The sequence below is a fragment of the Scyliorhinus torazame genome, chromosome 22, assembly GCF_047496885.1.
Source record: "Scyliorhinus torazame isolate Kashiwa2021f chromosome 22, sScyTor2.1, whole genome shotgun sequence".
Lineage (NCBI taxonomy): Eukaryota > Metazoa > Chordata > Chondrichthyes > Carcharhiniformes > Scyliorhinidae > Scyliorhinus > Scyliorhinus torazame.
The window spans coordinates 105,366,963-105,382,552 of NC_092728.1; the positions used below are offsets into that span (position 1 = coordinate 105,366,963).

The window sequence follows — 15,590 nt, forward strand, 5'->3', positions numbered from 1 at the left end:
CATGCGCAATGCGGCTACATTTTTTTTAAACATGTTCGCGGCCATTTTAAAGGCCGCTTGCAGTCAGCGTCATTAAAAGCCGGCTGCTGCGCTGGGATCTGCACGATCGGGAGCGCCGCGAAGGACGGGAGAATGTGCAAACTCCACACTGACAGTGACCTGGGGCCATAGGCAGTGCTAACCACTATGCACCCTAGGATGATGGGAATCTTATTGAAACTTGCAGGATGCTGAGAGGCCTAGATAGAGTGACTAACCACTGTGTCCCCGTGCTGCCCCCGGGTCGGTACAGATTCAATGGTCTGAATGGCCTCCTGCACTGTTGGGATTCTTTGATTCTATGGTTTGATAAATCCCAACTTCGTAAAATCCAAGGACAAGTGCATCCTGCTGCATGCATCTGAGTGGACCCTCACTAAGATCATGGGGCTCTCGCTGATTGATCTCCTCGTGGGCTTCGTGGAATACGAGTTCACAGCTCAACATAGGGAAGCCCGCCCAGTGAGGGCTCACCAACAAGATACATATTGACCCCAGAACCAGTGTGGCAGTTCCCAATAGTCTTGGGCTATGATGTATTGTGTGCTGCTCCTCAGCTTCATGTATGTTTGAGAACAAACCTGCTTTGCCTTTTAGCCTGCGCTTCGTGGAATTACTGAAATTATGACAGGACCTTTTATGCAGTTTGTTTCTCACTGAAATATCTTGGTAGGTGGCGCCGCCTAAAAGCTCAGATGATCGAGAAGAGATCCAAACTCGGAGAATCACAGACCTTACAACAGTTTAGCCGGGATGTAGATGAAATTGAGGCCTGGATCAGTGAGAAGCTGCAGACTGCAACTGATGAATCTTACAAAGATCCCACAAACATTCAGGTAATTAAGCTTCAAGTATTCATTGGTAGTACTGAGTACTGATAAAAAAAGACAGACGTGCAAAATTTAAACTTGATTGTTCATTTCCCGCCTTAACCCGGAGTGTTACAATTCACTTGTCCCTGCTGAGACAATGGTCTACTTGCTTCAAAATCTGTGGTAATCCTGCACCAAAAGAGATGCACAAGGCGGCAGCATGGTGGCCCAGTGGTTAGCACTGTTGCCTCACTGCGCCGAGGTGCAGGTTCGTTCCTGGCTCTGGGTCACTGTCCGCGGGGAGTTTGTACATTCTCCCAGTGGTTTGCATCCCCACAACCCAAAGGTATGCAGGGTAGGTAGATTGGCCACGCTAAATTGCCCCTTAATTGGAAAAAATGAATTGGGTACTCTAAACTTATTTTTTTTTTTAAAAGAGATGCACAAGACCTGCTTGGAGTGCTCCTCGGTCTGCTCTTGCCTCCCCTCCTATTTTTGTATTTAAAAATCGTACTGCTATTCGCTGTGGGAATATGTCTGACCTCTGCCAGATGTTTCCCCATGTCAGTTTCTTGAGAATGGCGGCACAGTGGTTAGCACTGCAACCTCACTACTTCAAGGTCCCGGGTTCGATCACGGTCCCGGGTCGTTGTCCGTGTGGAATTTGCACATTCTCTCTGCGTTTTCATGGGTCTCACTCCCACAACCCAAAGATGTGCAGGGTAGGTGGTTTGGCCAGGCTAAATTGCCCCTTAATTGGAAAATAATTATTTAAATAAAATAAAGACTGAATAACTCTGCTCTAAGCACAGATCTCAGACCAACCCCTCTTGAGGTAAATTTCTTGAATATAGGACGTTAAGGCTAATATGTGTTATGTGAACAGAAATTTTAAATTGAGTATAATATTTTGACCATTCAATATTGACCTTCTTAATCTTCTCTCTTAATCTGTTTTTAGCTGTCCAAACTGCTGGTAAGTATTTGTGGCTTTTGTGTAACCCAGATCTTGTCTGTATTAAAGCGCATTATTGGATTGGTTGGATAGTGTTTTATAAACTTAACCTTTTAATTTTGTGCTTTACAGCTTTTGCTTCCAGTTTTTCTGACTGTCCTTTTTGAGTTTTTAAGTTGACACACCTTTAGCATTGATTTGCTTCTCTGATATAACAGGCCATTCTCCTGACTTTTAAAAAACCATAATGCATTCATTTAAAAATTAACACTGAAGACATTTGTTCAGTTGGCTCTGTCCTTGTCGCTGGGAGCTGTTGATTGTCTGGTTATTACTAGTGTGGTGTTTGTCAGTATTAACCCCTATTACCATCCTAAATGTGATTTCTTCCGAGGCTTTATGACTGTTGCAGTAATAAGTTTAGCTGGCGTTCTAACTGGGGCTCTGACAGTAGTTGTGAATAGAACCTGATAACCATTAGTCTAACATGCTTGAGATTATTTGACTACTAAAAATTGTGAAAAAATTAAATTAATGCAATATATATGATCTGTATTGTAATTGAAAAGTGGAAAGACTGCAAAGCTGCAAGAGAAGTTATGGTTTTGATGTCCATTGAGACCAATTTGCACCAGTTTAAAATTGCTATGAAGTTGTATGTTTCAACACACTTGGTTACTGACATGTCCTAGGCCTCGGAGAGAATCTTTGGAAATTGACATTTATTAAATATAGTGATCGTTGTGATACTCTCCCACAGAGCAAACACCAGAAGCACCAAGCATTCGAAGCGGAGCTGCAGGCCAATGCTGATCGAATCCGTGGGGTCATTGACATGGGGAAATCACTGATCGGTCGAGGGGCATGTGCTGGTAGTGAAGATGCTGTCCAGGTGACCACCGAATTTAACTTGATTCTAGGAGCATAGGAACTGGAGTAGGCCTTTTGGCTCATTTAGCCTATCCTCCAACTGCGGGATCATTGGTCTAGGCCTTGATATTACTGGTCCAGTTGTGCCATACTCCTACTATAGGGGCAGAGATAGAGTCTTTGAGCTTTACAGCACAGAGAAAGGCCCTGAGGCTCATCATGGCTGCGTCAGCATCAAGCGCCTATCTATTCTAAACCTATTTTCTGGCCTTGCATGCTGTGGCATTTCGAGTGCTCATCTGAATGCTTCTTAAATGTGAGGGCTCGCGCCTCTACCACCTTTTCAGGCAGCGAGTTCCAGATTCCAACCACCCTCTGGGTGAAAAGGTTTTTCCTCCAATCCCATCTAACTTTCCAGCCCCTGACTTTAAATCTATGCCCCCTGGTTAGTGACTCCTCTACTAAAGGGAGAGGTTTCTTCCTGTCTACCTATCTATGTTCCTCATAATTGCGTACATCTCAATCAGATCCCCCCATGGCCTTCTCTGCTCTAAGGAAAACAACCCCAACCTAACCAGCCTCTCTACATAGCTGAAATGCTTCACCCCATCGATATCCTGATGAATCTCCTCTCCACCCTTTCTAGTGCAATCACATCCTTTTTTATTGTGATGACACAATACTCTAGCTGTGGCCTAACGATCATTTTATAAAGCTTCATCATAACCTCCATGCTCTTTATATTATGCCTTGGCTAATAAAGGCAAATATCCCATGAGCCTTCTTAACCACCTTATCTACCTGTCCAAAGATCCCTGAAGGCAGCAGGACATGGATTTCCAAGACCCCTCTGGTCCTCTGCAGTTCCTAGCAACGTGCCATTCATTGTCATTCCTTTGCCTTGTTAATCCTTCCAAAATGCATCACCGCTCTTTTTTGGGGGTTTAAATTCCATTTGCCATTTTTCTGTATATCTGACTAGCCTGCCTACATCATCCTGTAATCTAAGGCTTTCCTCTTCGTTATTTACCGTCCCACAATTTTCACAACATCTGCGAGCTTTCTGATCATACCCCCAAAATTCACATCTAGATCATTAGTGTACACTACCAACAGCAAGGGACCCAGCACCAAACCCTGTGGTACACCACTGGACACAGGCTTTCAGTTACAAAAACAGCTGTTGCCATCACCCACTTGTCTCCTCCACGAAGCCAATTTGCCAAATTGGCTTGGATCCTATGGACTCTTACCCTCTTCATCAGTCTCCTATGTGGGACCTTGTCATAAGCCTTACTGAAGGTGGGCAAAAGTTGTCACGATGAGTTATTATTTTGTTTAAAAATAAAGCATTTTAGGGTAATTTCTCATTTTGGATAGAGGCTTAAAACTGGCAGAAGCAGATTTACCAGCCAGTTATACACCCCACCTGTTTATTTTCTTTTTAATTCGTCTTGGTGAAAAGGTCTTATGGTGGCCATGAAGGAATTGGGGGATCGTCAATAGATGATATTTGAATTCCCTATTAAGCGGGCGGTAGCTTGCCCGATAGGAAATGTATGGTGGGAGTTTAAATCCTGCTGCTCCAACCCAGACTGATATGTCTCTGTAGGTCCCCGGGCTTGGATGTGTACATTGTAAGACACGGCAGCAGCCTTGTGTGTTACTGTAATAAAGGGATTTGGTATCGGAAGACTGCCCTTGGCAAAGTTATTACAAAATTAAATAAGGTAATGTGTGTATGAGGCCAATTATCTGCTTGTTACCGAAGTAAAAGTGACCTCTGGCTATGATGGTGGCCAGTAGACCTGAGAGGTTGGAGGAAGCCATACTCTTGAACCTGCAGCTATTTATCATAGTCTTGACTCTCCTACTTGAACTGTTAGCTCACTAACATCATTCTTCTTGTGACCTTTACCATTATTCACTCAATTTTAATTCACTTGCATGATTTCCTTTTGGTTAACTTATCCTGGTTCAATGTCCACCTGTTTTGATAGGCTCGTTTGGGAACGTTGGCTGACCAATGGGAGTATTTAGTGAACAAATCAGCAGAAAAGAGCCAAAAATTGAAAGAGGCCAATAAACAGCAAAATTTCAACACTGGAATCAAAGACTTTGACTTTTGGTTGTCAGAGGTAAGTGAGTTTGCACTGTATCATCCACATTTTTAAAGGAACCAGATTTTAACCCTGGATAGAGAACCTATTTTCATGGACTCTGCTATTTTGCTGATTGCTGGAAGATTACAGATCTGCCCAGGAATGGAAAATCTAAGTAAAAAATGATTTGCAGTGAAACTCCGAATATGCACTTGACCAATTTTATAAATTATTGGAGTAGTTCAGTTTAAACTTGTACACAGGCTCTTGCATGTATCCTGTGATGGCAAAGTATCTGCCTGCCATCCCCACCCACAGTAACGCATTTATGCCGTACCATTTCTGAGTCACTTTAAATATGACAATTGTTTTTAATCTTAGTTCATGAGATGTGGCTGTCGCTGGTTAGGCCAGCATTGATTGCATGTCCCTAATTGCTGTTGAGAAAGCGATGATGAGCTGCCCTCTTGAACTGCTGCAGTCCATACGTGTGGTAGGAACATCCACAGTGCTGTTAGGGAGGAAGGTCCAGGATTTTGATGCAGTGGCGATGAAGGAACAGCAATATATTTCCACGTCCGGGTGGTGTGTGACTTGAGGGTTACTTGTAGGTGGTGTTGTTCCCAGCATCTGTTATCCTTGTCCTTCTAGGTAATAGAAGTTGTGAGTTTGGAAGGAGCCTTGGTGAGTTGCTGCAGTGCACCTTGTAGATGGCACACACTGCTGCCACTGTGTCAGTGGTGGAGGGAGTGAATGTTTACTGTAGTGGATGGGGTGCCTCTCAAGTGGACTGTTTTGTCCTGGATGGTGTCAAGCTTCTTGAGGTTGGAACTGCTCTCATCCAGGCGAGTGGAGAGTATTTCATCACACTCCTAACATGTGTCTTATAGGAGGGCAGTGGCATTGTGGTATTGTCACTGGACTAGTAAACCAGAGACCCAGCGTAATGCTCGGGGGGGACCCAGGTTCAAATCCCACCACTGCAGATGGTGAAATTTGAATTCAATGAAAATCTGGAATTAAACATGTCCAATGCTGACCATGAAACCATTGCCGATTGTCGAGAAAAACCTATCTGGTTCATTCATGTCCTTTAGGGAAGGAAATCTGCCGCTCTTACCTGGTCTGGTCCACATGTGACTCCAGACCCACAGCGATGTGGTTAATTCTTAACTGCCCCCTCAAGGGCAATTGGGATTGGGCAATAAATGCTAGCGCCGAAATCCCATGAACGAATTTTTAAAAAAGATGGCGGACAGTCTTTGAGGAGTCAGGTGGTGTGTTCCTCCCTGCAGAATTGCCAGCCTCAGATCTGCTCTTGTAGCCACAGTTGGTCCAGTTCAGTTTCTGGTCAATGTTGAGGGTTTCCCTTCTCTACATTCCAGTGTTCCAAGGTCAACAATAACTTTATACAACCTTCCCATGCAAAATATAGAAACTTTCAACCGTAATGGTAATGCCATTGAATATCATGGAAGGATAGTTAAATTCTCTCTTGTTCGAGATGGTCATTGCCTGGCACTTTATGACATGAATGTTACTTGCCACTTATCACCCAAGCCTGGATATTGTCCTGGTTTTACATGTGAGCACTGACTGCTTTGGTATCTGAGTCACAAATGGTGCTGAACATTGTGCAAAAATCCCCACTTTTGACCTTGTGATGAAGGTGATTGACGAAATGAGGTGGAACTGAGTATTCTAGTTTTCTGCTTGAGTTTCTCCTACCCCTTTTCAAATATTTTTTTAAAAATTACATAACTACCCATAATCGGGGCGGCATGTGGCGCAGTGGTTAGCACTGAAACTGCGGCACTGAGGACCTGGGTTCGAATCGCGGCCCTGGGTCACTGTCCGTGTGGAGTTTGCACATTCTCCCCATGTCTGCGTGGGTCTCACCCCCACAACCCAAAGACATGCAGGTTAGGTGGATTGGCCACGCTAAATTGCACCTTAATTGGAAAAAAAATAATTGGGTGCTCTAAATTTATTTTTTTAAAACTGTGGGTGTCATTCTCCGCCGGCGGGAGTCTCCGTTTTGCCGGCGCCGGGGGGTTTCCCGACGGCGTGGGGCTGCCCCACAATGGGAAACCCCATTGACCGGCCGGTGTTACGGAGACTCCCGCCGGCCGGTCGGGGCAGAAATGTGGCGGGGCGGGTAGGAGAATTTCGTCCTGTATCCATAACACTTCATGTGGACGAAGTAAAAATCCTCCTGCAATGCTAATACAATTGCAAGATATATATATTGTACGGTTGAAACTTTCTATATTTTGCATGGGAAAGTTGTATAAAATTATTGTGAGACCTTGGAACACTGGAATGTAAAGAAGGAAAACTCGGCAAAATCTTGTAGCTGCTACCTGCAACTCATGTTTGAGTCGAGCGAAGGGCGGCACGGTGGCACAGTGGTTAGCACTGCTGCCTCACGGCGCCGAGGTCGCAGGTTCGATCCCGGCTCTGGGTCACTGTTCGTGAGGAGTTTGCACATTCTCCCCATGTTTGCGTGGGTTTCGCCCCCACAACCCAAAAGATGTGCAGGGTCGGTGGATTGGCCACGCTCAACTGACCCTTAATTGGAAAAAATGAATTGGGTACTCAAGATTTTTTTAAAATCATATTTTGAGTCAAGCTGGCAACTGGTTTGACTGCAGCCGCACTGACTATGTCCTTCCATTTGTAACTTTAAATCAAAAGACTGTTTCTAATAATTTCATTATCGCACAGATTTCTACATTGAGGTCGGAATTCTCTGGCCGTTTGCTGGGGGAGGGATTCTCTGGTCCCACTGGCAGTGCACACCCACCCACGGGTTTCCCGGCGCTGTGGGGGTGACTTCAGTGGGAATTCCCATTCACAGCAGCAGGACTAGAGAATCTCACCACCAGGAAACATGCAGCGGGAAGACCAGACCGATCTGTCCTTGGTTTTGTTGCTAAATATTGTCAGTTCTCAAGGGCGTTCTTTCCTACCTTGTGCAGGTATCATACTGCAATTTAATTCTGTGATCCAAATTGTTTTAGCTTTGCAATGCATTTAGCACGCTGTCAGAACTTGTCAGTAAGAGCCATATTTCTGTCATTCTATTTTTAAAAAAATTGTTGCCACTAAGCCAGATTTTGATTTCTTTGCAAGGTGGAAGCTCTCCTGGCCTCTGAGGACTATGGCAAGGACCTGGCGTCTGTGAATAACCTACTGAAGAAGCACCAGCTTCTTGAAGCAGATATTAATGCTCATGAGGTAATGATGAAGGGTTTGTTAGAAGGCTCTAATTATAGATAAGAGAAACAGGTTTGTTGCTGTGGAGACTGACCTCCAGGGAAGAGCTGCCCGCAGCAGCCAAATTGTTCATGGATCACTTGGGCTTTTGGCCTTCAGGGATTATGTTCATATACTGTTGTGCCTCAGAGATATACATCACTTCCTGCAATGGATGAGAAAGCTAGTTGGGGCAGTGCATGTTTTACGTTGAAATCGCATAAATTTAAAATAAAGGATACAATCATCTAGTCATTGACTTTCTTGCAATTCATAGAATCGTAGAACTATACAGCAAAGGCGATCATTCAGCCCATTTTTCTTGTACTGTCTCTTTTAAAGTGATATCTAATCAATCCTATCCTAATGTTTTTTCACCATAGCGCTGCAAAAATGTCCTCTTCTCCGTGGGACTAGGCAGGGATGTCCTATGTCCCCCCTGCTGTTTGCACTCACGATTGAGCTGTTGGCCATCGCATTAGGAAGTTCGGGGTATGGAAAGGAATAGTGCGGGGGGTGGGGGGGCTGTGGATAGGGCATAGGGTGTGCTTCTATGCCGATTACTTGCTGTTATATGTCTCGGAACCGAGTGTGTCGATAGGGGGAATATTGGAGCTGCTTCGAGTGTTTGGGTCTTTCTCAGGGTACAAACTAAATCTAGACAAGAGTGAGTATTTTGTGGTGTCTCAGTCGGGGGTGGGGGCAGGGGCGGGGGGGCTGCCACTCCGTAGGGCAGGGACTCACTTTAGGTACCTGGGGGTGCAGGTTGCCCGGGAGTGGCGGGGGGGGCTCCGCAGGTACAACATTTGTAGTTTGATGTGGAGAGTGAAAGCTGATCTGGCAAGGTGGGATGGTCTCCCTCTTTCACTGGCGGGTCGGGTACAGGCCGTTACAATGAACGTGTTGCCGCGATTTTTGTTTATTTTTCAATGCCTGCTGCTTTTCCTGCCAAAGGCTTTTTTCAGAGAGATTGAGGGAAGGATTACTTTGTTCGTATGGGGAGGGAAGGTGGCCAGAGTTAGAAAGGTGCTGCTACAGAGGGGAAGGCAGGCAGGATGTTTGGGTCTTCCGAACCTGATGTATTACTACTGGGCGGCGAATGTGGAGAAGGTGCGGGACTGGGTCAGAGGGGTTGATTCCCAGTGGGTCAGAATGGAGGAGAGTTTGTGAAGGTGGTCTGTACGGGAGCGGCACTGGCAACAGCGCCGCTCCCGATTGCCCCGGGGAAATACTCAGGGAGTCCGGTAATAATAGCTTCATTGAGAATTTGGAGGCAGTTTCGCCAACACCTCGGGTTGGGGGCAGGGTCGAGGGAAATGCCGATTCTGGGGAACCACAGATTTGAGCCAGGGAAGTGGGATGGAAATTTTCGGAAATGGGAAGAGAAGGGGATTAAGACACTAAAAGATTTGTTTCTTTGGAGTCGGTTTGCAGGATTGAAGGAGGTGGAAGCGAAGTATGGGCTGGAGGGGAAAATGTTTAGATAAATGCAGTTCGAGATTTTGCCAGAAAGAAGAGCTTCCCGGTGGAGCCTGCCTCCACATTGCTGGAGGAGGTGCTGACGACGGGACTGGAGAAGGGGTAGTGTCGGCGGTTTACGGAGCTATTTTGGAAGAGGAGAAGGACCACTGGAAGGGATCAAAGCAAAGTGGGAGGAAGAGTTGGGAGAGGATATGGAGGAGGGGGTTCTGGTGTGAGGTGCTCCGGAGAGTGAACGCCTCAACCTCTTGTGCGAGGTTGGGGCTGATACAGCTGAAGGTGGTATACCGAGCACACCTCACGAGGGCAAGGATGAGCTGATTCTTTGAAGGAGTAGAAGATGGAAGATGTGTGTGAACATTGCGGGGGGGGGGGAACTAATCACGTTCATATGGTTTGGTCCTGTCCAAAGCTGGAGGATTACCGGAAGGAGTTTTTTAGGGTCATTTCTAAAGTGGTGCATGTGAAACTGGGCCCGGACCCCCGGGAGTCCATATTCGGGGTGTCGGACCAGCCAGGGTTGGAAACGGGTGCGGAGGCAGGTGTTGTAGCCTTTGCCTCGTTGATCGCCCTAAGGCGGATCCTGATGGGTTGGAGAGCAACCTCTCCACCCTGTGCCTTGGTGTGGCGGGGGGACCTGTTGGAATTCTTGAGATGGTCAAGTTATTCATGGGCATTATTCATTATGCACTTTCAAGAACTGGATAACATCGAACATTAGTTGGGGGGGGGGGGGGGGGGGGGGAGGGGGGTCTGTGTGTGTTAATGGTGACTATGGGCGATTCCTTTTTGTCATTTGTTTATGTGAACATGCGGGCTAGTATTTGGGGTTTGGTGGGAGGGTGGGATCGTTATTGATATGGGGATTGACATATTTGTTACTGATTATTTATTGTTGGTGGGTGTAAATGGAAGAAATGTGAAAAAGGAGAATTTTTTAAAAAGTTTTTTTTTTAAAAAAAAAAACTTTTCAGCAGAATACATTGCGCGTTACGCTTCTCACAAAGTAGATTGGAAATAGTTGATTAAATGTACAAGACTTTGAACTTCTGTGCGCTTTGGATTCAACACAACAGACTTGTAAAACATTGAGAAATCTCATCAGTCATATCCAAATAGAATGCTTTTCAGAGAGATTCTTGGTAATGTGACATTCCTAAACGATAGACCTGAAATCCTGAGTTCCATCAGTTGGTCAAAAAATCGAGAACGTGAGATCAGGAGGACGCCATTCAGCCCATCAAACCTGTTCTGCTATTCAGTTGATCTGGATCTTAACTCCATTAACCAACTTGGTTACCTCAACACCTTTTGTGAGGAAGAGCATTCCAAATTTCTACTATCCGCCATGTGAAGAAGTGCTTCCGATCATAGAATCCCTACAGTGCAGAAGGAGGCCATTCGGCCTATCAGGTCTGCACCGACCCTCTGAAAGAGCATCGTACAAAGGCCCACTCCCCCACCTACCGCCATAACTCCACCTATTGCACACGAAGGGGCAATTTTCACAAAGCCAATCCACCTACCCTGCACATCTTTGGACAGTGGGAGGAAACAGCAATAATCTTCTATACTCCCCTGTGCAACCTGTCTTCATAATTTACCCCTTTTAGCCTCTGACATTCTGGTGAATTGGCCTTCAAGGCCAACCTAACCTTTAGGATGGGTTATAACCAGAGCTTTCTATAATTCTGACATAACTTCCATTCTGTTGTAATTCAGCCCCTATAAGGTGAAGCACATTAGCATTTTTCATTATGAACTCCAAAACATTTCAGTACAAAAAATAATGTGGGCACACACAAACCTTCATTAAAGACCTATTTGAGGTGAGCACAAGGGCATCTCTCATTCTGATCTACTTTCTTTGTTACAGAAATGCTTTTCTAAATTGGTTCATTAATTGACTGTATTTCAGGACCGTCTGAAAGACTTAAATGGCCAGGCTGATAGTCTCATGTCCAGCGATGCCTTCGATACCACCCAGGTGAAGGACAAGCGTAATGCAGTGAATGTCCGATTTAGGAAAATTAAAGAGATGGCGACTGCTCGTCGTGTTAATCTGAATGATTCACATAGACTTCATCAATTCTTCCGTGATTTGGATGATGAGGAATCCTGGATAAAGTGAGTTGGGGGGAGAAAATGACCATTTGGAAAAGCTGGCTTATAAAATATGCAGGATTGTACTAAGTCGGTATTAGTGGAGTGTGTGTGCTAACCTGGGATTAATTGAATGTGGAGTTGGATCTGGAATCCTACACTTGTTGGAATCTAGTGATATTCAGTATTATGTAAAGCTGACATGGGAATGATGCTCTTATTTGAACAGAGAGAAAAAATTGCTCGTGAGTTCTGAAGATTATGGTCGGGATTTGACTGGAGTACAAAACTTGAGGAAGAAGCACAAGCGCCTGGAAGCAGAGTTGGCTGCTCATGACCCAGCTATCCAGGTTCGAGATGCCTGATATCGTTGTACATATTGACAAAAACTTCAGCTTGGTTTGATAATAGTGATGTAGCATTTCTACTGTACCAAGCCACTGGTTGATGGGTCTGGAGTCACACCAATAATGGCCGTTTATCCAGTTCCTCACCTAACCCATGTAGACAGTAGGCTATCCCCAGTTTAGAGTCTCTTACAAAGGGAGTCAATTTGGCTCATTGTCTGGCCGACTTCCAAGGTGGCCTGGAATAAAATGTGGGAATCTAGGCCACTTCTGATGATTTTAGCAATGCTCAAGGATGATGAACTTTTTTTTTTTTAATAAATATTTTATTGAAAATTTTTGGTCAACCAACACAGTACATTGTGCATCCTTTACACAACATTATAACAACACCGATAACAATGACCTATTTTATATAAACAAAAAACCAAAAAATAAATAAATATTAAATAACAAAAATGAAAACTAACCCTAATTGGCAACTGCCTTGTCACAAGCTACACCCCCCCCCCCCCCCCCCCCCCCACCCCAAAATCCTGGGCTGCTGCTGCTGCCTTCTTTTTTCCCCCCATCTATCTATCCGCAAGATATTCGACGAATGGTTGCCACCGCCTGGTGAACCCTTGAGCCGACCCCCTTAGGACGAACTTAATCCGCTCTAGCTTTATGAACCCCGCCATGTCATTTATCCAGGTCTCCACCCCCGGGGGCTTGGCTTCTTTCCACATTAACAATATCCTGCGCCGGGCTACTAGGGACGCAAAGGCCAAAACATCGGCCTCTCTCGCCTCCTGCACTCCCGGCTCTTGTGCAACCCCAAATATAGCCAACCCCCAGCTTGGTTCGACCCGGACTCCTACTACTTTTGAAAGCGCCTTTGTCACCCCCATCCAAAACCCCTGTAGTGCCGGGCATGACCAAAACATATGGGTATGATTCGCTGGGCTTCTCGAGCACCTCGCACACCTATCCTCCACCCCAAAAAATTTACTGATCCGTGTTCCAGTCATATGTGCCCTGTGTAATACCTTAAACTGAATTAGGCTTAGCCTGGCACACGAGGACGACTAGTTTACCCTGCTTAGGGCATCTGCCCACAGCCCCTCCTCGATCTCCTCCCCTAGCTCTTCTTCCCATTTCCCTTTTAGTTCATCCACCATAGTCTCCCCTTCGTCCCTCATTTCCCTATATATATCTGACACCTTACCATCCCCCACCCATTTCTTTGAGATCACTCTGTCCTGCACCTCTTGTGACGGGAGCTGCGGAAATTCCCTCACCTGTTGCCTCGCAAAAGCCCTCAATTGCATATACCTGAATGCATTCCCTTGGGGCAACCCGTATTTCTCGGTCAGCGCTCCCAGACTCGCGAACTTCCCATCCACAAATAGATCTTTCAGTTGCGTTATTCCTGCTCTTTGCCACATTCCATATCCCCCATCCATTCCCCCCGGGGCAAACCTATGGTTGTTTCTTATCGGGGACCCCCCCAATGCTCCAGTCTTTCCCCTATGTCGTCTCCACTGTCCCCAAATCTTCAGTGTAGCTACCACCACCGGGCTTGTGGTGTAGTTCCTCGGTGAGAACGGCAATGGGGCTGTCACCATAGCCTGCAGGCTAGTCCCCCTACAGGACGCCCTCTCTAATCTCTTCCACGCCGCTCCCTCCTCCTCTCCCATCCACTTACTCACCATTGAAATATTAGCGGCCCAATAATACTCACTTAGGCTCGGTAGTGCCAGCCCCCCCCTATCCCTACTGCGCTGTAAGAATCCCTTCCTCACTCTCGGAGTCTTCCCGGCCCAAACAAAACCCATGATGCTCTTTTCTATCCTTTTAAAAAAAGCCTTCGTGATCACCACCGGGAGGCACTGAAACACAAAGAGGAATCTCGGGAGGACCACCATCTTAACCGCCTGCACCCTCCCTGCCATTGACAGGGCTACCATATCCCATCTCTTGAAATCATCCTCCATCTGTTCCACCAACCGTGTTAAATTTAGCCTGTGCAATGTGCCCCAATTCTTAGCTATCTGGATCCCCAGGTAACGAAAGTCTCTTGTTACCTTCCTCAACGGTAGGTCCTCTATTTCTCTACTCTGCTCCCCTGGATGCACCACAAACAGCTCACTCTTCCCCATGTTCAATTTATACCCTGAGAAATCCCCAAACTCCCCAAGTATCCGCATTATTTCTGACATCCCCTCCGCCGGATCCACCACATATAGTAGCAAATCATCCGCATACAAAGATACCCGGTGTTCCTCTCCTCTCCTAAGTACTCCCCTCCATCTCTTGGAACCCCTCAGCGCTATCGCCAGGGGCTCAATCGCCAGTGCAAACAGTAATGGGGACAGAGGACATCCCTGCCTTGTCCCTCTATGGAGCCGAAAATATGCCGATCCCCGTCCATTCGTGACCACACTCGCCACTGGGGCCCTATACAATAGCTGCACCCATCTAACATACCCCTCTCCAAAACCAAATCTCCTCAACACCTCCCACAAATAATCCCATTCCACTCTATCGAATGCTTTCTCGGCATCCATCGCCACTACTATCTCCGTTTCACCCTCTGGTGGGGCCATCATCATTACCCCTAACAGCCTCCGTATATTCGTGTTCAGCTGTCTCCCCTTCACAAACCCAGTTTGGTCCTCGTGAACCACCCCCGGGACACATTCCTCTATTCTCATTGCCATTACCTTGGCCAGGACCTTGGCATCCACATTTAGGAGGGAAATTGGTCTGTAGGACCCGCATTGTAGCGGGTCCTTTTCCTTCTTTAAGAGAAGCGATATCGTTGCTTCAGACATAGTCGGGGGCAGTTGTCCCCTTTCCTTTGCCTCGTTAAAGGTCCTCGTCAGTACCGGGGCGAGCAAGTCCAAATATTTTCTGTAGAATTCAACTGGGAATCCGTCCGGTCCCGGGGCCTTTCCCGTCTGCATATTCCTAATTCCTTTCACCACTTCTTCTACCTCGATCTGTGCTCCCAGTCCCACCCTTTCCTGCTCTTTCACCTTGGGAATTTCCAGCCGATCCAAAAAGTCCATCATTCTCTCCCTCCCATCCGGGGGTTGAGCTTCATATAATTTTTTATAAAATGTCTTGAACACTTCATTCACTCTCTCCGCTCCCCGCTCCATCTCTCCTTCCTCGTCCCTCACTCCCCCTATTTCCCTCGCTGCTCCCCTTTTCCTCAATTGGTGTGCCAGCAATCTGCTCGCCTTCTCCCCATATTCATACTGTACACCCTGCGCCTTCCTCCATTGTGCCTCTGCAGTGCCTGTAGTCAGCAAGTCAAATTCCACATGCAGCCTTTGCCTTTCCCTGTACAATCCCTCCTCCGGTGCTTCCGCATATTGTCTGTCCACCCTCAAAAGTTCTTGCAGCAACCGCTCCCGTTCCTTACTCTCCTGCTTCCCTTTATGTGCCCTTATTGATATCAGCTCCCCCCTAACCACCGCCTTCAACGCCTCCCAGACCACTCCCACCTGGACCTCCCCATTGTCATTGAGTTCCAAATACTTTTCAATACATCCCCTCACCCTTAGACACACACCCTCGTCCGCCATTAGTCCCATGTCCATTCTCCAGGGTGGGCGCCCTCCTGCTTCCTCCCCCA

The 15,590-nt window shown here is 46.5% G+C and overlaps 1 protein-coding gene across 6 annotated transcripts in view; it reads left to right on the forward strand.

Annotated features, from left to right (window-relative positions):
- sptan1 (spectrin alpha, non-erythrocytic 1) overlaps nt 1–15,590 on the forward strand; it is a 138,656-nt gene that overhangs the window by 91,171 nt on the left and 31,895 nt on the right. For 4 of the 6 annotated variants that reach the window (XM_072488829.1, XM_072488827.1, XM_072488830.1 and 1 more), the window contains 7 exons: nt 713–875; nt 1,813–1,827; nt 2,567–2,698; nt 4,677–4,814; nt 7,914–8,018; nt 11,434–11,642; nt 11,848–11,968. In XM_072488829.1, coding sequence (XP_072344930.1) covers nt 713–875; nt 1,813–1,827; nt 2,567–2,698; nt 4,677–4,814; nt 7,914–8,018; nt 11,434–11,642; nt 11,848–11,968 — 883 coding nt within the window. The remainder of the gene's footprint in view (nt 1–712; nt 876–1,812; nt 1,828–2,566; nt 2,699–4,676; nt 4,815–7,913; nt 8,019–11,433; nt 11,643–11,847; nt 11,969–15,590) is intronic. The other 2 variants (XM_072488828.1, XM_072488833.1) reach the window with 1 other exon arrangement.